General features: G+C 46.6%; 1 protein-coding gene across 1 annotated transcript in view; it reads left to right on the top strand.

Moving 5' to 3' along the window:
• The first annotated feature begins 5,425 nt into the window (after positions 1 to 5,425).
• The window catches only part of PLCD1 (phospholipase C delta 1), a 187,466-nt gene continuing 169,167 nt past the window's right edge, over positions 5,426 to 23,724 (top strand). Inside the window, exon 1 of the mRNA XM_030197912.1 lies at positions 5,426 to 5,723. Within this exon, the coding sequence (XP_030053772.1) occupies positions 5,690 to 5,723 (34 nt within the window). The 5' untranslated portion in view covers positions 5,426 to 5,689. The remainder of the gene's footprint in view (positions 5,724 to 23,724) is intronic.

The raw sequence follows: 23,724 nt of genomic DNA, 5'->3' as shown, positions 1-23,724 counted from the left end.
AAACATTTTCTCCAATTCGTTTTAAATTTACTACTTTATAGATTCATCGTGTGCACCCTAGTCCTAGTGTTTTTGGAAAGAGTAAACAAGTGATTCACATCTACCCATTCTACTCCACTCATTATTTTACAGACCTCTATCATATCTCCCCTCAGCCGTCTTTTCTCCAAGCTGAAGAGCCCTAGCTGCTTCTGCCTTTCTCCATAGGGAAATCTTCCCATTCCCTTTATCATTTTCGTTGCCCTTCTCTGTACCTTTTCTAATTTCACTATCAGGCTTATTTTCGAAAGAGAAGGACGCCCATCTTCCGACACAAATCGGAAGATGGGCGTCCTTCTCACAGGGTCGCACAAATCGGTATAATCGAAAGCCGATTTTGCGTGTCCCCAACTGCTTTCTGTTGCAGGGACGACCAAAGTTCCCGGGGGCGTGTCGGAGGCGTAGCAAAAGCGGGACTTGGGCGTGCCTAACACATGGGCGTCCTCGACCCATAATTGGAAAAAAAGGGCATCCCTGACTAGCATCTGGACGACTTTACCTGGTCCTGTTTTTCTTATGACCAAGGCACAAAAAGGTGCCCAAACTGACCAGGTGACCACCGGCAAGAATTGGGGATGACCTCCCCTTCCTCCCCAGTGGTCACTAACCCCCTCCCACCCTAAAAAAAAATCTTTCAAAAATATTTTGTACCAGCCTCTATGCCAGCCTCAAATGCCATACTCAGGTCCATCACAGCAGTATGCAGGTCCCTGGAGCAGTTTTAGTGGGTGCAGTGCACTTCAGGCAGGCGGCCCCAGGCCCATCTCCCCCACCTGTTACGTTTGTGGTGGTAAATGTGAGTCCTCCAAAACCCACCAGAAACCCACTGTACCCACATGTAGGTGCCCCCCTTCACCCGTAAGGGTTATGGTAGTGGTGTACAGTTGTGGGTAGTGGGTTTGGGGGCTCAGCACACAAGGTAAGGGAGCTATGTACCTGGGAGCTTTTTCTGAAGTCCACTGCAGTGCCTCCTAGGGTGCCCAGTTGGTGTCCTGGCATGTCAGGGGGACCAGTGCTGGCTCCTCCCACGACCAAAGTGCTTGAATTTGGTCGTTTCTGAGATGGGCGTCCTTGGTTTCTATTATCACTGAAAATCAGAAATGTCCAAGTCAAGGGACGACCATCTCTAAGGACGACTTAAATTTCAAGATTTGGGTGTCCCTGACCGCATTATCGAAACAAAAGATGGGCGTCCATTTTGTTTCGATAATACGGGCTTCCCCGCCCCTCCATCTGGACGTTTTGTGAGGATGTGCTCAGCAATACTTGGGCGTCCCTTTTGATTATGCCCCTCCACATCTTTTTTGAGTTGCGGTGACCAAAATTGAACACAATAGTCGATGTGCGGTCGCACCATGGAGCGATACAAAGGCATTATAACGTCCTCATTTTTGTTTTCTATTCCTTTTCTAATAATACCTAACATTCTATTTGCTTTCTTAGCTGCCGCCACACACTGAGTAGAGGGTTTCAACGTATCATCAACGATGACGCCTAGATCCCTTTCTTGGTCGGTGACTCCTAATGTGGAACTTTGCATTACGTAGCTATAATTCGGGTTCCTCTTTCCCATATGCATCACTTTGCACTTGCTCACATTAAATGTCATCAGCCATTTAGATGCCCAGTCTCCCAGTCTCGTAAGGTTCTCTTGTAATTTTTCACAATCCTCTTGCGATTTAACAACTTTGAATAACTACACGTGTCATCAGCAAATTTATTTATCTCACTAGTTACTCCCATCTCTAGATCATTTATAAATATATTAAAAAGCAGCGGTCCCAGCACAGACCCCTGGAAAACTCCACTAACTACCCTTCTCCATTGAGAATACTGACCATTTAACCTTACTCTCTGTTTTCTATCTTTTAAACACTTTTTAATCCACAATAGAACACTACCTCCTATCCCATGACTCTCCAATTTCCTCTGGAGTCTTTCATGAGGTACTTTGTCAAACGCCTTCTGGAAATCCAGATACACAATATCATCCGGCTCACCTTTATCCACATGTTTGTTCACCCCTTCAAAGAAATGTAGTAGATTGGCGAAGCAAGATTTCCCTTCATTATTTATTTTATTTATTGCATTTGTATCCCACATTTCCCCACCTATTTGCAGGCTCAATGTGGCTTACATAGTTTTGTTATGACATTGTCATACAGGATATCAGATACAATTAGTGATGTGCAAAGATTAAGTGAAGGGGAGAAAGAAGGAGAGTGTTAGGCGGGTAAGTATAGAAGGTGGGTTTTCATAACTGGGTGGTTGGTGAGGTGGATTAGTATGGTTGTGGGTTCTCTTTGTATGCCTTGTTGAAGAAATAGTCTTCAGAGATTTGCAAAAGTTGTTTATTTCGTTGATTGTTTTAAGGTCTGTAGGTAATGCATTCCATAACTGCATGCTCATGTAAGAGAAGGTAGAAGCATGCATCAGCTTGTATTTTAGTCCTTTACAACTGGGGAAGTGCAGATTGAGAAATTTGCGGGATGACCATATTGACTTTGTCTCATTAATCCATGCTTTTGAATATGCTCTGTAATTTTGTTCTTAATAATAGTCTCTACCATTTTGCACGTTATCGACGTCAGGCTCACCGGTCTATAATTTCCCGGATCGCCTCTGGAACCTTTTTATAAAATCGGCGTTACATTGGCCATCCTCCAATCTTCCGGTTCCATGCTTGATTTTAAAGATAAATTACATATTACTAACAATAGTTCCGAAAGTTCATTTTTCAATTCTATCAGTACTCTGGGATAGGATTCACTGAATCATGATTACATGTTGCAGTGATAAGAACAAAGAAATCAGGGTAAAAATGACAATCACCAATTTTGTTTATGGTATCTGGAAAACTTTGCACCTACAAGAGGTTTCGTTACTTGAGATACCAGACTATCCAAATATAAGATTGATGATTACTACAAAAGCAGCTTTTGCTTACTTTGCTGCCAGATTTTGGAATAGTCTGTCATTCGATTTACAAATAGAATCAGAATATTTGAAATGTATTCATCTATCAACTATAAGATAAAAATAAATAACCTGCAGACAGACAGCTTCAGACAAGAATGAGGGATAAGACGGGGATGTTGCCTGAGCCCCACCATCTTCAATAGCGACAACAGTGATCTTACTACAGTCCTGGAGATATCTAAAGCCCCAGGACTCAACCTTCTCTAAAAAAACAGAATAAGTGACCACAAACTAGAAACAGAATGATGCAGACAAAAACTGAACTAGAAACACCAAGAAGCCAGACTGTGCATGGAATGCAATACTGGAGAAATAGAAACAGAAATGCTTTTCCTACTGCACCATGCAAAATATAAACTTATCAGAGATACACATTTCCCAAAACTAACAGATTTTTCTGTTGAGTGGTGATGAAAAAAATGTAGGTCCCATGATTCAAATATGGACCTTCTGTAGGTCATGGTTGGGGTATTTTTTAGCTCATTTTTCCCTCTTACTTTTATTTTTGTTACATTTGTACCCTGCACAGGCAGCTCCTTGTGACTCTGGGCAAGTCACTTAACCCTCCTGGCAGGCTCAATGTGGCTTACATGGGGTAATGGAGGGTTAAGTGACTTGCCCAGAGTCACAAGGAGCTGCCTATGCCTGAAGTGGGAATTGAACTCAGTTCCTCATGACCAAAGTCCACCACCCTAACCACTAGGCCACTCCTCCACTCACTAGCAACATTCCATGTAGAAGCCTGCCTGCAAGGGCAGGCTTCTTGCTAGTGGAATAGCAACATTAACATTCCATGTAGAATCTCAAATAGGGAAAGGGAACTGGGACTTGATATGCTGCCTTTCTGTGGGGTTTACATAGTATATACAGGTACTTATTTGTACCTGGGGCAATGGAGGGTTAAGTGACTTGCCCAGAGTCACAAGGAGCTGCCTGTGCCTGAAGTGGGAATCAAACTCAGTTCCTCAGGACCAAAGTCCACCACCCTAACCACTAGGCCACTCCTCCACTCGTTTTGTATGTTGAATATTATTTGAGAGGGAATGCATGTGAATGTGAATAACAATAAAACATATGAATTCAAAGAGATTTTGATATTCACATTAAGAGTGGAACATATATAAGTTTTGAAAATTTAGAGGATTAATATATTTTATAATGGAACCTCTCTTATGAGGATTTATTATAATGTGTGTGTATGTGTGTGTGTGTGTGTGTGTGTGTGTGTGTTTTAATTTAAGCTTCCAGTGATTTTTATGAGAATATTTTGAATTATCAGGTTAAAAAAAAAAAACCTACCAGAGAAATTCAAAGACTTCCCACAAAAGAATGAGCAGGAAAATCTCTGTATAGCCCTGAGGGAAAGAGGAGAAAAAGCAGGTAAAGGGACTTGACCAGGGACAATCTAAACCAGGACCAGAACCTGGGAATTGTTCTTGTTATTCACCTCTCCTTCCATTTTTTTCTATCTACCAATAAATGTAAAACTGTCATGCCAATAAAGTTTAAAACATCAAACAAAAGGAGGCTGGTGGTAAGCATTAAACAAACCCAAATATAAAAAAATCACCAGTATTAATTTTGAATGCTGAAGGAGGTCTAGGGCAGAGCTGAGATCTGTGCTAAAACTCTTTCTTGGATTTTTAGAAATGAAATCTGTGTTGGAGCTCATGCCTGGGCTCTAGAGATAAGCTGCGCTCTCTTTCCTGAATGTTTTAAAAACTGAATTCTGTGCTGAAGATCAAGCCTGTGCTCTAGAGACGAACTGTGAGCTCTCTTTCTTGGATTCTAGAAATGAAATCTGTGTTGTAGCTCATGCCTGGCTCATGTTGGCCACACAGCCTTCCCTCTGATGCAACTCCTTGTTTCCGCATAGGTGGGAATACATCAGAGGGAAGGCTTTGGGGCCGGTGCAAACAGTATGTATCAGTTGCTGCTCACTGCAGGCGAAGATCTGCTATTTACAAGATATACAGGAGGGACAGTTGTTGGGAGTTTTCAGCTAGTGGGGTTTGGGGATCCCTTCCAGCCACATCATAGGTGTGCTGCTACTGGGTGGGCCTGAGCTCTAAGTGGGTGGGCCTGGGCCCACCCTTGGCTACACCACTGAGTGATGGGAGAGTAGATGGCATGGATGGGCAGACTGGATAGGCTATGTGGTCTTTATCTGCCTACATTTTTCTCTGTTTCTATGTGCTCTCTCTCTTGGATTTTTAGAGATGAAATCTGCGCCGGAGCTCATGTCTGGGCACTGGAGCTAAAGAGAGCCAGGCTTTGTGCTGGAGCACATTTCTTGGCAGGGGGCCTGCAGATGCTGATGACCTCAGAAGCAGTATCAGTGCAGCCATGAGAGAGGAGAAGGAAAGGCGTGGTCAGCATTCTGTGCTTTTTCCCAGTCTCTCTCAATTATGTGCATGCCAAAACTGACTCTACAGGCTATTCCTGACAGAGAAGGAAGAAGCAGAAGTGAAAAAAAAACATCATAAGAGAAACAAATGCCAACTTCTGATGTGAGCTTATGAATGGGAGGATTATCGGACAACGCTTACATCTACCAAAGTCTAAAGAAACCCTCGCTATTGATTAGCAGGGAGGGAGCACTTCAGTTAGCAGTTCCTCTTTGCTTGGATTTCTTTAAGGACGGGCATTTTAGCTTGGTTTTCCCTACAGGATGATGTCTAACAGCAACGGTACTGCTCTCAACCGTAAGTCTCTTTGCATGACATTATGCCTTTTCAGTTATCACAAGATTCTCCCAAGCAGCAGTGAGACTTTTACCAGGGGTTTCAGAGCAAGAAGTCACTAGTTTGGGAATGTTGAAAAAAAAAAAAAAGAATTCAGAAATGTGGACTGTCTCAATGAACTCCTGCATTTACTGCACACTTTTCCATGCCTTCCCTTCCTCTAGTGTGTTAATGAGCAGAAACGCACACCAGTGTTGAGACAGTGAGCAATCAATTTTTGTCTAGTTATGTGACTTCAGTTTACCAGCATGTACAAGGAGATGAAGTGATGGCAGGGAATTATGATGTGGATTTTGTTGTGATGATCTTTGGTATTTTTGCAAGGAAATCTTTTCTCAAAACTACTGTATTTCTTTTAATGCTGACTCTTGTGAAAGGTAAGGTAATTCTCCTTGAAGGATATGATTTTGATCTCTGTAGGTTTTGCATTTAACCATTCAGAAATGTTTTGTAGATTCAATCTGAGCCGAAGCTGGCACTTTAAACTAGCTGGTACTGATTCTGATAAACGGAGTGACATGACAATTTTGCATGTGTTTCAAAGTAATTCACTTTTGGCACCACCCAAATTCCTACACCCCCATGAAAGAAATATTTTGGCCTTACCAGTTGGCATGTTTTGAATAAATACTATAAGCATAACTAGAATTTCAAGTTAGGATCTGAAACTGCCAGTTGGATTGAGAAATCTGCATGACAGGCCTGAAAGCACTAATGACACCTCTGGCAGTACCTTGTTCTCCAAAGAAAAACTGCTTAGAAGATCCAGCCTGTGAATAACACCAAAATTTGCAACTGGGTAGTCATCCTGGAAAGTGTGGAACACGTGACTGAGGGATCAGCAGAGCTGGAGAAATTGTCTAGAGTTTGGCAATTAAGAGTTAGTGCTAAAAATTTGTGGGTTTTACATTTATGCTACAAAAACCCATGGAGGCAGTACTGTAGAAGGGGTGAAATTATTACATACACCAAACCAGAAAGGGATACGAGAGGGATGATATCTGCTGATCTTAAGGTGGCCAAACAGGTAAAGATGATGGCAAAAGCCAAAAGGATACCTGGATACATAGAGAGAGGAATGGCCAGCAGGAAAAAGGAGGTGATATTACCTGGTTAGACCACATTGTGCATAATTCTGGAAACCACACCTTCAAAAAGATGTAAACAGGATGGAGTAGGTCCAAATGGTTGCTACTAAAATGATCAGTGGCCTTTATTATAGTAAATGATGATGGCAGATGACCTGTACGGTCCATCCATTCTGCCCAACTTGGTGGCCAAATTTATACCTGCCACTCCATGTAGGTTACATCAAACATATAAACGGCAAGTGACCGTACTCACTTGCAAATGCGCAGTACAGACTTCCCTCTCTGCCCCGCCCTCGCGTCAAGACATCATGAAGTCAGAGGGCGGAACAGAGAGGGAAACGGAGTCGAATTGTCAGCTGCAGCCTGGAAAGGAACATCGCGCGAAACAACTCCACCCATCCCCGCCGCCGCTCCCGCCCCCCTCCGTGCCGGGCCCCCTGCACTGACCTGACAGCGCCTCTCACCTCCGTGTGGAAGCGCTGCAGGCAGCAGCAGAGTGATCTGCTGCTGCCTGTAGCGCTTTCACACGGAGGTGAGAGGTGCTGTCAGGTCAGTGCAGGGGGCCCGGCACGGAGGGGGGAGGGAGCGGCGGCGATGAGGGTAGCTGGACATGGGGGGAGGGCAGGGGGGAGAGGCCATGGTTGCTGGACTTGGGGTGAGAGCAGGGCACAGAGGAGGGTTGCTGGACATGGGGGGAGGGGGGGAGGCCAAGGGAAAGAGGAGGGTCACTGGATATGGGGGGGGGGGGGGAGGATCGGTGGACAGGGTGAGGCCAGGGGAGAGAGGAGGGCTGCAATACTCGCCCATTTTTACGGGCTTATCGGCTAGTTCTTCTATGTTCTGTTTAAAGTGATAGTAACATAGTAAATTATTGTACATCACCTTGTTATTAAATTGAGGAAAGGTGATTCATTAAATTACAATAAACCATAAATCATAAGTCACAGCAGATAAAGACCTGTATGGTCCATCCAAAAGCATATAGGGACAGACATAAAAGCTCTCAATATGTGTATGTAACCCTAGGTTGCCAGGTGAGCATGGACTGGGGTCAGGACTGGGACTAGCAAAAGTTAGGCCAGCTGTCACTTTAATCCACACACTCAGCACACCTCAGTCAGTGAATAAAGCAATTCACACCTGGAAATAAATTCCAAACCATGAGGGTTTACTCAGATTTGAATGTTAGATTACTGGGACAATGCTTCACAGAAAATTATTTACATTTCAATTGTATCCATCAAACAAATATAGGCAAGTTAACAAGTAACAGATACACTCTTGAATGTAAGAGAATGGGAAGATACCACCTTTCTGTCACACTCAAAACAGTTTCCATATCTTATCTGCTGGTACTTTCTCTGTCCCTAGTGGGCTCACAATCTAAGTATTATATCAGGGGCAATGGAGGTTTAAGTGACTTGCCCAGAGTCACAAGGAGCCGCAGTGGGAGTCAAACCCAGTTCTCCAAGTTCTCATCCCACTGCACTAACCAACGGGCTACTCCTCCACTCTTTTCCAATCTCCTATTCTTAGATACCAGTTTTAGAGTAAAGCCAGAGGGATGTCTGTTGTTAAAGGCTTTACACTGGTTGAGCTTTTGGGATTCTCCTTAGTCTGTGCTTTCTCCTTCTCAGACTGGATTATATAACACTTCTTGCCTCCTTCCTCTCAGACAGTGGTGGTAGACAAGTTTCTCATTCCTGTGCTTCCCTGAAACAGTTTAGCAGCTTTCCTGCCTCTGAGGTTGGTGCTCACTCCTGATACTTTAGGGTCAGAGAGTGCCCTAGTCAAAACCTTTTCCTTAGTAGGGAAGAAAATGCTGTAGTCTGGAGGTTAAAAGTGAGATCTTGTTCCCTTGTGTTGATGTAAAGGAATTGCCAGGGACTCAGAGCTAAAACCCTGGTCCCCTCGCTGAGAGGTTCAGTGACTGGGAATCTGGAACCAAAGACAGGAACCCCCCTTTTAGGCCAGGTACTTATACTAGCTCACATTTTTCCTATAAGGGATGAATCCTCTCACCCTGTCCATCAGGAAGGAAGTCACAGCCCCTGTTCTAGACACTGTGGGGTAAGAAAATGCTCACAAGCCCACTGGGGTGGGCAACCTGTTGTCTGCCATTGAATTTTATGCAGCCCACAAGACCATGAGAAGATTACACAGAAATCGGCCTACACAAATATCCTTAGCCAGAGTTTTGTTGTCAGAGGAACGGCTGAAGGATACATCAACAGAACAAGACTTGTTTGACAGTGTTAGGAAATTGTTTGGAAAGACAGGCCATTGAGTTTTGTTGGCAGCTAATTATATGGCATATTTGTTAATTTTTTGTGTGCAGCTTGTTAGGGATAGTACTGGCATTCATGCAGCTCTCTGGGAATAAAGGTTGCCCACCCTTAGAGGTACTAAATGTTCCTGGACTGCTCAACAGGCAGAAGCTCAGCTGTCTATACATATAATTTGGAAGAAAAGGAGAGATATGATAGAAATATTTAAATCCCTCCCTGGCATGAATGCACAGAAGGAAGGCCTCTTTCAGTTGAAAGGAAGCTCTGGAATGAGGGAGGGGACATAGGATGAGAATGAAGGGGGTAAACCCAGGAGTAACCTAAGGAAATGTTTCCATACAGAAAGGGTGGTGGATAATATGTGGTATAGTCTCTCAATGGAAGTGCCCAGATTTAGAAAAACGTATGGGATCTCTGTGAAAGAGGAAGGAAGTGTATTTATTTATTTAGTAGAATTTATTTATTGCCTCTTTGAAGAAATTCACCCAAAGGAAGTAAAGATTTGTAGAGCTGAGAGCAGCAGGTGTAGATGGGCAGACTAGATGTGCTGTATGTTTCTATGAAGCAGGTCAATTTCTGCTATAAGCCTGAAACAATACCCTCAGCTTTCATATATGTATGACTAGTCACTCTAAAAATACCTTAGAAATGTAAGAATACTTTAGAAATAGAGCAGAGTGGAGGAGTGGCCTAGTGGTTAGGGTGGTGGACTTTGGTCCTGGGGAACTGAGGAACTGAGTTCGATTCCCACCTCAGGCTCTGGGCAAGTCACTTAACCCTCCATTGCCCCAGGTACAAATAAGTACCTGTATATACTATGTAAATCCCACAGAAAGGCAGCATATCAAGTCCCAGTTCCCTTTCCCTATTTGAGATTCTACATGGAATGGTGCTACTATTTGAGATTCTACATGGAATGTTAATGTTGCTATTCCACTAGCAACATTCCATGTAGAAGCCTGCCCTTGCAGATCAGCAATGCGGCCACGCAGGCTTCTGCTTCTGTGAGTCTGACGTCCTGCACGTACGTGCAGGACGTCAGACTCACAGAAACAGAAGCCTGCGCAGCTGCAAGGGCAGGCTTCTACATGGAATGTTGCTAGTGGAGGAGTAGGGTGGTGGACTTTGGTCCTGGGGAACTGAAGAACTGAGTTTGATTCCCACTTCAGGCACAGGCAGCTCCTTGTGACTCTGGGCAAGTCACTTAACCCTCCATTGCCCCATGTAAGCCACATCGAGCCTGCCATGAGTGGGAAAAGCGCGGGGTACAAATGTAACAAACAAAAACAAACAGTGACTGTGAGTGGATTAGAAACATTGTGAGGCTATGGGGGCCGTAGAGGAACTCTGCTATTGGAGTTCTCATCCAGTCTCTGCTTCCTCTTTCCACTCCTCTGTTTCAGGAAGCAGATGAATCACTTCATTCTGCTGGCTGGTAATAGTACTTTGGATTCCTCTGATTGACATTATACATGTCAGTCTCACTTTTACATGTTCATGTATGCAGCAGGTAATCATGGCAAGAACTGGTAAGAGAAAGAGCATGCATAGTCAAGAGGATGTGTGAGCAGCCAGGACCAGTGAACAAGGGATTCTGGAAGTAGAAAAAAAACAGATACCAGTGAAAGGCAATACAGAGAGAACCATCCCCCGAATTCTATATATAGCACTCAAAATTCTGGTAAATTTAATTGCTTAATGAGACAATTAGCATTAAGAATGAATTATTGACGCTAATTGGCAATAATCGGAATTTACGTTTATAATTGCTATTCTATAAAGACTAGTAATGAAGGCCCGTTTCAAATCGCAATGAAACGGGTGCTAGCAAGGCTCCCCTCCGACCCTTCGTGTCTCCGTGTGTCCCTCCCTAGTCCCTCCCGAGTTCCAGACCCCCACCGTCGTAATAGTACGCCCTCTTCACGGCCCTCCCACTGAGTTTTAGACTCCCCGCTCCGTCGGATTAGAACCCCCTCCCTTGGCGTTACTGCCGGGGCCCCTCCCCCATGGCGCGACCCTGTGGAGACCACCTTTACCTGCAGAAAACCTGGCCCGAAGCCTCTGCGTACGTGTACTGACGGAGGTGAAGTTATTTTCAGGGCTGGGGGGGTGTTCCTTGTTGAAGGAGCATCTGTTGACGTGTCTGTGCGTGCGTCTGATGTCAGACGCACGCACAGAGACGTCAGATACTCCTTCATCAAGGCACGCCCCGCAGCCCTGAAAAGAACTTCACCGCCGTCAGCACAGGGACGCAGAGGCTTTGGGCCAGGTTTTGCGGAGGTAAAGGTGGTCTCGAGAGGGTTGCACGAGGGGGGGGCAGGCAGTAACGCGAAGGGAGGGGGTGCGATTTGGAGGGAGGGGGGAGTGTGTAAGTGCTTGTTAGGGGTGTGACAGGCTTGAAGTAGGAGGGATGGAGGGAGTGACGTGTGTGGGTGGGGGCTGGTGTGTTGATGGCCGTCTGTGTTGTGCCCTCGACATCATGACGTTTGACGCGAGGGCAGGGAACACAGAGATGGTGAGTTTCATGGCTTCACCACCATGAACTAACAAACCCTTGAGGGAGTGTGCAGATGGCTTCAGCAGGTTTTGTCTTCAGAACATTGAGGTAGCGTTTTATGTACAGATGGTGCGTGGCTGAGGGTGGGTCTATGAGTGAGGGTGACTGGTTCTCCTGATAGCCTAGCCTATGAAGACTACAAGAGTTCAGTGCTTCAGTGCCTTGGAGTGAGCTTACCAGAACGTTCAAGGTGGGATTTATTTATATAGATGTGCACAGAAGTTTTTCTGTGTGGATCTGAAAAGGGGGCATGGCTATGAGAGAGCATATCTAGAATTTGCTTGCCGTGTTATAGAATACAGGGGATCTGTGCCTAATTTAGGCGTTGGGATTTATACCAGGGTTTCGTTGATTTAAGTCCTCGTGCCCAAAATTGGGCACTGATCTTGGCACCTATAAACGGTGAGAGGAAATCCGCTGGCAAGCGGAGAACTCAAACGCCCCACGGTAAAAACAACAAAACACGAAAAGTGGGAGAGCGACCAAGGCTACCAGAAACTGGAAAATGTTCTTTGATTAAAAGTTTATTGAAAATTAGAAGACCTATAAACGGTACCGAACTTTGAATGCCGTTTCTATAATAGCATTTCATGTGCATTTTTTTTTTTGGCTCCCAAATTTGGATGCCATTTACAGAATTGAGTCCCATATGTGTGGCTGGAGCTGGTGGGAGCAGCGATGCATTTCCAATTTCATATTTAGCTTTAAGGGACTCCTGCCTGTTCTATAACACTCTTTCATTTCATAAATGATTTTAAGTGAAGCAAACACAGTGAGGAGATGCAGATAGCTTCCGAAAATCGAGTAGGTTTTATTCCAACCAGCATTGCACAATTTGAGCACATGACCCGACACAGCCGTGTTTCAGAAACAGTAATGCCTGCATCAGGGGTCATCAAAGTTCTCAGAAATGAATGCTGGAATGTGAGTCAAAACCCACAGATCATAAACATTCAAATAGGCACTCTCAAATGATAGTGATCTTCAACAACACTGTACTAAACTCAAAGGCTTGGAGATCACTAGAGCTTGTCTATTTGAATACCAATCAGTGGGTTTTGACTCACATTCCAGCAATCATTTCTGAGAGCTTTGATGACCCCTGATGCAGGCATTACTGTTGCCGAAACACGGTCGTGTTGGGTCATGTGCTCGGGTTGTGCAATTTGCTTGGAATAAAACTTACTTGATTTGTGGAAGCTATTTGCATCTCCTCACTGTGTTTGCTTCACTTGCCTTCTTCGTGAGGTATTTGGTCCTTCTTTTTATCCACTTCCATCAATGATTTAAACAGGGCTACTTAAGTAGAGGAGTGTGGTAGCCGTGTTAGTCCACTCTTAAGGTTATCAATAGAAATCAAACAAAATAAAACATGGAAAAGAAAATAAGATGATACCTTTTTTATTGGACATAACTTAATACATTTCTTGATTAGCTTTCGAAGGTTGCCCTTCTTCGTCAGATCGGAAATAAGCAAATGTGCTAGCTGACAGTGTATATAAGTGAAAACATTCAAGCATTACTATCACAGTCTGACAGGGTGGGAGGATGGGGATGGGTAGGAGGTATGCATGGGGACATCAAAGCATATCATTGATATTCTAACAGGATGGGTGTGGATAGGTGAGGGGAGGGTGATCAACCTATCCACACCCACCCTGTTAGAATATCAATGATATGCTTTGATGTCCCCATGCATACCTCCGACCCACCCCCATCCTCCCACCCTGTCAGACTGTCATAGTAATGCTTGAATGTTTTCACTTATATACACTGTCAGCTAGCACATTTGCTTATTTCCGATCTAACGAAGAAGGGCAACCTTCGAAAGCTAATCAAGAAATGTATTAAGTTATGTCCAATAAAAAAGGTATCATCTTATTTTCTTTTCCATGTTTTATTTTGTTTGATTTCTATTGATAACAGGGCTACTAAAATCCCCCCTACAGCATATCACTGAGCCAGGGGAGAACGAGTGATCATGCTAGAAACTGTTAAGCAGAGAGAAGACAAAGAGAAGGGTGGATCTGTACCTCTTTCCCCATAATTCCATTAATTTAAAAGTCATTACACTGGTGAGACTGGAAAACCTGCTACACTGGGGTGTGTGTGTGTGTGTGTTTGTGTGTGCATTAGGAAGAACCCTGTATACTTTGCACCAGTGAAGGACAGCGTGGGATAGGAAGAAGGAATGGAGAGAGGTTTGATGGGGGGGGGGGGGGGGGGGCTTGATTATTGGGAGAACTGGAAACACAGAACATATGAAACCTGTAGTCCTTCTCTTCCCCTCTTGGTCACATACTCTGCTCACATAATCTACTCTCCATTGCATTACCCCCATTCACACCTTTCTTCTCTATTCAACTTCTTCTTTCCCACTCATCTGTCTTTGTAACACTCACCCTATTCTCACTCACACTCTACCCAGCTGCCAATTGGTGAAAAACCTCTAATAAAATGTGTTATGACAATTTTCCACTTACCAAAGAAGCTTGCAGACTCTGGGTTCAGATAGATATATATATATATATATATATATATACCTGAACCCAGAGTCTGCAAGCTTCTTTGGTAAGTGGAAAATTGTGAGTGTTACAAAGACAGATGAGTGGGAAAGAAGAAGTTGAATAGAGAAGAAAGGTATGAATGGGGGTATATATATATATTGTAAACCTGTATACAGAGAGACTAGATGAACAAGAAATCTCAGTTCACAGTCTGACTATACTGATTCACTGCAAACCTTAAATAGCCAAGAATACTGTTATCTTTACCATCACCAGCTCACCAGGTGCAGCTCACCAGGTGCTGTATTTCTGGTTAAGATGAAATAACATATAATGATCCCTTTCTTGCTCCCTCCAGCTACTGCAGATAAAACACAACTCTTCCTGCTAATCAACATTCCAAGCTTCAAAGATGATTGTGGTCTATTATTTACTAACAAGCTAGTAAATGGCCTTTCTTACTTACATACATAGAGGGGCATAATTGAACAAAAACGTCTATCTCCATGGGCGTTTATCTCCGAGAACGGGTCCGTGAAGGGGCGGACCGAACCGTATTTTCGAAAAAAATAGACGTCCATGTTTTATTCGACAATTTGTGAGCTGGGCGTTTTTGTTTTTCAGCGATAATGGAAAATGAAAGCGCCCAGCTCAAAAACGAATAAATCCAAGGCATTTGTTCGTGGGAGGGGCCAGGAGTCGTAGTGCGCTGGTCCCCCTCACATGCCAGGACACCAACCGGGCACCCTAAGGGGCACTTTTACAAAAACAAAAAAAAAAGGTAAACGAGCTCCCAGGTGCATAGCACCCTTCCCTTGGGTGTTGAGCCCCCCAAATCCCCCTCAAAACCCACCGCCCACAAGTCTACACCATTACTATAGTCCTAAGGGGTGAAGGGGGGCACCTACATGTGGGTACAGTGGGTTTGGGGGGCTCCCATTTACCAGCACAAGTGTAACAGGTGGGGGGATGGGCCTGGGTCCACCTGCCTGAAGTCCACTGCACCCCCTAATAACTGCTCCAGTGACCTGCATACTGCTGCCAGGGAGGTGGGTATGACATTTGAGGGTGAAAATAAAAAGTTGTGAAACGGCATATTTTGTGGTGGGAGGGGGTTTGTGACCACTGGGGGAGTCAGGGGAGGTCATCCCCGATTCCCTCCAGTGGTCATCTGGTCATTTAGGGCACTTTTTGGGGCCTTATTCGTGGAAAAACAGGGTCCAGGAAAAGTGCCTTAAATTCTCGCTAAAAACGCATATTTTTCTTCCATTATCGGCGAAAGGCGCCCATCTCTGATCGCCCGATAACCACGCCCCAGTTCCGCCTTTGACACGCCCCATCAACTATGTCCGCATCCGCGACGGAGTGCAGTTGAAAACGTCCAAATTCGGCTTTCGATTATACCGCTTTGTTCGTTTTTGTGAGATAAACGTCTATCTCCCGATTTGGGTCGCAATATAGGCGTTTTTCTTTTTCAATTATAAGCTGGATAGTAACATAACATAGTAACATAGTAGATGACGGCAGAAAAAGACCTGCATGGTCCATCCAGTCTGCCCAACAAGATAAACTCATATGTGTATACCTTACCTTGATTTGTACCTGCCTTTTTCAGGGCACAGACCGTACAAGTCTGCCCAGCAGTATTTCCCGCCTCCCAACCACCAGTCCCGCCTCCCATCACCGGCTCTGGCACAGACCGTATAAGTCTGCCCTCCACTATCCTCGCCTCCCAACCACCAACCCCTCTTCCCCTCACCTGCTCCGCCACCCAATTTCAGCTAAGCTTCTGAGGATCCATTCCTTCTGCACAGGATTCCTTTATGCATATCCCACGCACGTTTGAATTCTGTTACCGTTTTCATCTCCACCACCTCCCGCGGGAGGGCATTCCAAGCATCCACCACCCTCTCCGTGAAAAAAATACTTCCTGACATCTTTTTTGAGTCTGCCCCCCCTTCAATCTCATTTCATGTCCTCTCATAGTAGATGACGGCAGAAAAAGACCTGCACGGTCCATCCAGTCTGCCCAATAAGATACTTCAGCAACTTATTTCAGTGATTACCATTCTGCAGTGAGATACAATTCTATTATCCTACAGCATGTGACTTCTATAACACAGTAAGCATAATCAATACATATTGTAAGGAATATGCCGAAAGGAAGAGGGACCCCAGCTACCCACCGGAGAAAAGAGAGCCGGAGGGTAGGAGGGAAGACCCTAGGGATGCTCAGGTTTTGCCCAAAAGGGACATAAAGATGGGAAACTACAACTCCCAGAAGGCCACAGGAGAGCTCCGGGGGAGGACAAGTAGGGTGCAGAACCAAGGAGCTCCAGAAGAGGGCCGCCAGGGAAAGGAAAAGCTGATTCTCCCACCTGGTGGAGGAGGTGGTGGAACCGGTGGCAGGAGAAGGAAAAGCAGCCTAGCAGAGTTAATGAAGAAAAGTGTAATCAGCTGGAAAAGGGGTGGGGAGGGGAGGAGAAAATGGACTGGGCTACTGAAGGAGAAGGGGAGAAGGAACAGAGGAGATGGAGCAAGAGGAGGCTGAGCTGGTCTTAGACGAACCCATGGAGCTCTTGGCTATGGCTCAGCCAGCACTGGAGGTATAGGGGAGAGGCCTGGGTCAAAGCGGGAGGAGGTCAGGAGAATAGAGACTGACCCAGAGGGTGGGACCCAAGGCTTTGAGCCCGCGCAAAGCCTGACTTTATTGAGCTGTGCTGAGAGAAGCCTGGCTGTAATTGGACTGTGTTAGAAACAGCCTGACTTTATTGAGCTGTGCTGAGAGAAGCCTGGCTGTACTTGGACTGTGTTTGAAACAGCCTAGCTCCATTGAACGGTGCTGAGAGAAGCCTGGCTGTAATTGGACTGTGTTAGAAACAGCCTGACTTTATTGAGCTGTGCTGAGAGAAGCCTGGCTGTACTTGGACTGTGTTTGAAACAGCCTAGCTCCATTGAACTGTGCTGAGAGAAGCCTGGCTGTAATTGGACTGTGTTGGAAACAGCCTGACTTTATGGAGCTGTGCTGAGAGAAGCCTAGCTGTACTTGGACTGTGTTTGAAACAGCCTAGCTCCATTGAACGGTGCTGAGAGAAGCCTGGCTGTAATTGGACTGTGTTAGAAACAGCCTGACTTTATTGAGCTGTGCTGAGAGAACCCTGGCTGTAATTGGACTGGGTTTAAAACAGCCGAGGAGCTGTTGAAGAAAAGGGGGCTGGGTTGCAAATCCCAAAAACAGGCCCAAGAAAGAAGAAGAAGAAACACATAAAGAGGAAAACAGAGAGCTCGGTGCTGGTGGTGAGGAGGCTTCACGGACTTAGCCAGTAGGAGCATTGTTTACAAGTGGTGGCAGTGGTGGGATTTTGCTGCGGGACCTGTCGCTAGAGGAGGCCGTGACCCGACTGGACGAGAAGCCCCACGAGAGGGCCAACGCTGAGAAAGGCGCAGACCCATCTTGGGTTCCGGTAAGCGGGCCTAACTGGGGGAGGGGGGGAGGTGTTAGAGGGATCAGAGAAAGAGTCCAACTTAAGTGAGGTAATCACACTTGGAGGTGGTTCTCTGTTGTTTTGCCCCTCCCCCAGGTGGCAGTGCCAGTGCCGTGATGGACCCCAAGGAGATCTTCGGGTGGATGACTCTCCAGTTCCAAAAACAGCAGGAGCTGACGGCCAAGATAGTCGAGGACTCTCTGATGGCGGCCCGGGATCAGCAGCAACCAGTACTCAACATGCTACAAGACTTTTTCCAGAGAGGGGCTAATGTTCCCCGTGAGGGGGAAACCGGAGCAAATGGACACGGGCCCGGAGGAGGCGGTGCGGTAGGACATGTCTCCATGAATGCACTTAACTGGGGGAAGTTGTCCGAGCAGGATAATGTGGACGCTTTTTTGACAGCATTTGAGAGGGTGGCTGGGGCGGCTGGGTGGCCACAAGAGCAGTGGGCCATGAGATTGGTGCCTTCTCTATCCGGGGAGGCTTTGGCAGCCTTTAGGGATTTGTCTCCGGAAGAGGCTGCCAACTATGGAAGGTTGAAAGAAGCTATCAAGGACAGATATGGACTCAGTACACAAGCTTACAGACGTAAGTTTAGAGCCACCAAATGGGAAAAGGGGACCCCCCCTAAAGCGGTAGCAAATAAGCTAATGGATTTAGTGAAAAAATGGTTGGAGCCCGAGCGACACAACCTGCACGAGGTACTGCAAGAATTAGTAGTGGAGCATTTCCTCCAGGGTCTGCCCGACGAAATTAGGGCCGAATTAATAAAGAGGGGATGTAAGACGGTAGAGGGGGTGACATCGGGTTTGGAATGTTACCTGGAAGCCCAGCAGTGGGGGGGGGGGGGGGGGGGGGGCCAGAGCGGGAGGGAGGCAGGACTCGGGCGTTAGAAAAAGGGGGCCCGAAAGTTTCCCTAATTAAGCCGGAGACCCCCGCAGGGAGTAAAAAGACCGAGTTAGACGCCGGCCCGAGTAGAAAGGCTATTCCTTTTGGGAGCAAGGGGTGTTTTAAATGTGGTAAGGTAGGCCATTTCAAAAAGGATTGCCAGTGGCGGGAGGGGTGGATCTCTCAGGTAGAAAAAGGAGTTAGGCCCAGGTACCTAACTCAAGTTAAGGTGGAGGGAGTACCCATCACCGCCATGTTAGACTCTGGGGCCGACCAATCCATGATCTCCCGGAGGCTGTGGCAACAGATAAGAAAGAGGAGGGCCCCGGGCAGGGAGACCTATGATGGAGGGGTGTCTATCCAATGTATTCATGGGGCCAGGACCCGTTATGCACTCCAGCGGGTCAACTTACAGGGGCCCACCGGAGAGCTAGAGCTGGCCATGGCCGTTCTACCCAGATTGCCGCATGAGATGATTTTAGGGAGGGATTGGCCTCCATTTATAGAGTGTATGGGAGAGAGAAAAGTGTTAGTCACTACCAGGGCCCAGGCTCACCGCGAGGTAGACGAAGAAACAGAGGGAATAGGGGGGGGGTTTCCTTTTCAGGGGGAGGTATTGGGCGAACCGGGCCGGGAAAAAAAAAGGAAAGCCGTGAAAAAAAAGGAGCAGAAGGGTAGAAGGGAGGCTCTTCAGCGGGCACAGAGGGAGAGTTACCTGCCAGTGGCCCCGGAAGAATTGAGGGAGCAGTTTCCCCAATTTCATAGGGAGCAGGCCACGGACCCTACCTTAGAGTATGCCTGGGAAAGGGCGCGCCAGGGAGAAGGCCAGGTAGCTCCGGGGTTCCTGATAGAAGGGAACATCCTATATAGAAGGGTGCCAAATTGGGAGCACTCGGGCGGAGGGAAACACCTGGTGGTACCCCGAGCTTTTCGTCCGCTGGTGGTAAGGCTGGCCCACGACCATCCTCTGAGCGGACATAAGGGCTCCCAGGCCACCCTGACCCAAATATTGGCGAGGTTTTATTGGCCGGGCATATATGGGGAGGTGGAAAAATACTGCAAGTCCTGCCCCAGATGTCAGAAGGTATCAGACAGATTCCCTCCTAAAGCCCCATTAAAGCCGCTGCCACGGGTAGAGCAACCGGTGAGGAGAATAGCCATGGATATTGTGGGGCCAGTAACAAGGTCACAGAGAGGGTATCTCTATGTGTTAGTAGTTATGGACATGGCCACCAGATATCCATGGGCCCTACCCTTAAGGAACATTTCGGCCAAGGGTATTGCCTGGGAACTCATAAAAATTTTTTGTGAGGTAGGTTTTCCCCAAGAAGTTTTGACAGATCGGGGTTCCAACTTTATGTCCCATACCTTAAGACAAGTATGGGAGGCCTTTGGGATAAAACATGTACGTACGGCGGCTTACCATCCCCAAACCAATGGGATGGTGGAACGCTTTAACAGGACCTTAAAGGGGATGCTAAAAAAAGCCTTGGGGGAGGATAGGACAGGGTGGGACCAACCTTTACCCTTTGTGCTCTATGCATACCGGGAGAAGGTGCAAGACTCCTTAGGAGTTTCACCGTATGAGTTAATGTTTGGCAGAAGACCCAGGGGTATATTAGATATCGTACAGGAACACTGGGTACCTCCGGAAACCAGCGAGCAGTCCGTGGGCGAATATTTGCAGGATCTAAGGGGCCGATTGGGTAGGATGCAGGAGTATGCCCAGGACCGGCTAGAACAGAGCCAAGAACAACAAAAGGGATATTACGATAGAGGGACTCGGAACAGGGAGTTTGCCGCCGGGGATAGGGTCCTCATCTTAATCTCGGAAGATCCCCATAGGTTCGCCTCTAGATGGAAAGGACCCTGGGTGGTGAAGAGGAGACTCGGTCCCCTCACGTATGAGGTGGCGAATGAGAGGGGTCGGGTCCAGACGTTTCACGTTAATCTTATGAAACCTTGGGTAGCGAGGGTAGGGTTTCAAACGCGGGGGGACGAAAAGGAAGGAGAGGAGTTAGGGCCTCAAATAAGAGAGATTTTCAAACCCTGCGAGCCCGGAGTTAACCCCCGGTTACCCCAGGGGCAGCAAAAAGAGATAGGAAGGCTCTTAGAGCGCTTTAAAGATGTTTTGACAGCATGCCCGGGGAGTACCCACCTAGTAGAGCATGACATTGTAACTGAACAGGGTAAGATAGTAAGGCAAAGGCCCTATAGACTCTCACCAATGAAAAGGAGGGAAGTCATTAAACAAGTGCAGGAAATGTTGGACTTTGGGGTAATTGAGGAATCCCATAGTCCCTGGTCCAGCCCGGTGGTGTTGGTGCCAAAACCTGAAGGGGAGTGGAGATTTTGTATTGATTTCCGTCAGCTTAATGCTATCTCTCAAGCTGATGCCTATCCTATGCCTTATATTGAAGAGTTGGTAGACAGGTTGGGGTCAGCCCAGTATCTTACCACTTTAGATTTAACAAAAGGGTACTGGCAGATTCCCCTTTCCCCCGGAGCCCAAGCAAAGACAGCTTTTAGTACCCCTATAGGCTTGTACCAATTCAAAAGGCTGCCCTTTGGTCTAAATTCGGCGGCGGCGAGCTGCCAACGATTGCTGGACCAAGTCCTCAGACCACATCAGACATATGCCGCGGCCTATATGGATGATGTGGTAGTACACAGTGAGGACTGGAACAATCATTTGAAACAGGTAGGGGCAGTGTTGCAATCGTTTAGGGAGGCTGGACTTACCCTTAACCCGAAGAAATGTTACTTTGCCCAGTATAGGGTGAAGTATTTGGGGTATAATGTAGGCCGGGGGGAGGTGCGACCCTTACTGAATAAAGTTAAAAGCATCCAAGACTTTCCCCGACCCAATCGAAAAAAACAATTGCGTAGGTTCCTGGGTATGGTGGGGTATTACAGGAGATTCATCCCGCACTTTTCTGTAATGGCTACTCCCTTAACGGACATGTTGAGGGGTAAGAGCCCGGACCAGCTGAGGTGGGGGGAGGCGGAGTTGCGAGCGTTAGAGCAGATGCAGCAGGCCCTGTGCCAGGAACCGGTGTTGAAGGCCGTAGATTTCGAAAAACCCTTTATCCTACAAACGGATGCGTCGGGGAGGGGGCTAGGGGCAGTGCTGTCTCAGGAACATGAAGGGGCAGAACATCCCGTGCTATATCTAAGCCGTAAACTCCTACCTCATGAGAACCATTACTCCACCATAGAGAAGGAGTGTTTAGCTATTAGGTGGGCAATACAAGAGTGTACGGTCTATCTCGAAGGGAGGCAATTTAAGCTAGTAACGGACCATGCCCCACTGAAGTGGCTAAATTTAATGAAAAATAACAATGGGAGGCTAATGCGGTGGTATTTAGCACTACAACCCTTCCAATACACAGTGGAGCATCGTCCGGGGAGATGTTTGGGAAATGTGGATGCCCTATCCCGGGTCGGCGAGGATAAGGAAGAAAAGGGGGAAGAATTGGGGAGTAAAAGCTTAAGGGAGGGGGTATGTAAGGAATATGCCGAAAGGAAGAGGGACCCCAGCTACCCACCGGAGAAAAGAGAGCCGGAGGGTAGGAGGGAAGACCCTAGGGATGCTCAGGTTTTGCCCAAAAGGGACATAAAGATGGGAAACTACAACTCCCAGAAGGCCACAGGAGAGCTCCGGGGGAGGAGAAGTAGGGTGCAGAACCAAGGAGCTCCAGAAGAGGGCCGCCAGGGAAAAGGAAAAGCTGATTCTCCCACCTGGTGGAGGAGGTGGTGGAACCGGTGGCAGGAGAAGGAAAAGCAGCCTAGCAGAGTTAATGAAGAAAAGTGTAATCAGCTGGAAAAGGGGTGGGGAGGGGAGGAGAAAATGGACTGGGCTACTGAAGGAGAAGGGGAGAAGGAACCAGAGGAGATGGAGCAAGAGGAGGCTGAGCTGGTCTTAGACGAACCCATGGAGCTCTTGGCTATGGCTCAGCCAGCACTGGAGGTATAGGGGAGAGGCCTGGGTCAAAGCGGGAGGAGGTCAGGAGAATAGAGACTGACCCAGAGGGTGGGACCCAAGGCTTTGAGCCCGCGCAAAGCCTGACTTTATTGAGCTGTGCTGAGAGAAGCCTGGCTGTAATTGGACTGTGTTAGAAACAGCCTGACTTTATTGAGCTGTGCTGAGAGAAGGCTGGCTGTACTTGGACTGTGTTTGAAACAGCCTAGCTCCATTGAACTGTGCTGAGAGAAGCCTGGCTGTAATTGGACTGTGTTAGAAACAGCCTGACTTTATTGAGCTGTGCTGAGAGAAGCCTGGCTGTACTTGGACTGTGTTTGAAACAGCCTAGCTCCATTGAACTGTGCTGAGAGAAGCCTGGCTGTAATTGGACTGTGTTAGAAACAGCCTGACTTTATTGAGCTGTGCTGAGAGAACCCTGGCTGTAATTGGACTGGGTTTAAAACAGCCGAGGAGCTGTTGAAGAAAAGGGGGCTGGGTTGCAAATCCCAAAAACAGGCCCAAGAAAGAAGAAGAAACACATAAAGAGGAAAACAGAGAGCTCGGTGCTGGTGGTGAGGAGGCTTCACGGACTTAGCCAGTAGGAGCATTGCTTACAAGATACACATATACATGTATACATATACATATAGAATGACCTTAATTTCCATTACATTTTATTTTGCTATCACTGTTGTATGTGTTCGGATGAACGGGGAGAGGAAGGGCCAGCAGGAAAAAAGAGGTGATAGTGCCCTTGTATAAGTCTCTGGTAAGGCCCCTGTGTGCAGTTCTGGAGGCCTTCAAAAATATATAAACAGGATAGAGTCGGTCCAGTGGGCGGCTACAAAATTGGTCAGTGGTCTCTGTCATAAAGCGTATGGGGACAGACTTATAGACCTCAATATGTATACTCTTGAAGAAAGGCGGAAGAGAAGGAAAATGATAGAGACATTTAAATATCTCTGTGGCATCAATGCACAGGAGGCAAGTCCATTTCAATTGAAAGAAAACTCTGGAATGAGAGGGCATGGGATGAAATTAGAAGGTTTTGGGTTCACAAGTAATCTAAGGAAATACTTTTTTTTACTGAAATGGTGGTGGATATTTATTTATTTATTTATTTATTGCATTTGTATCCCACATTTTCCCACCTTTTTGCGGGTTCAGTGTGGCTTACAA

The sequence above is a fragment of the Microcaecilia unicolor genome, chromosome 1 (assembly GCF_901765095.1).
Source record: "Microcaecilia unicolor chromosome 1, aMicUni1.1, whole genome shotgun sequence".
Lineage (NCBI taxonomy): Eukaryota > Metazoa > Chordata > Amphibia > Gymnophiona > Siphonopidae > Microcaecilia > Microcaecilia unicolor.
This window is presented reverse-complemented; position numbering and strand designations above follow the sequence as displayed.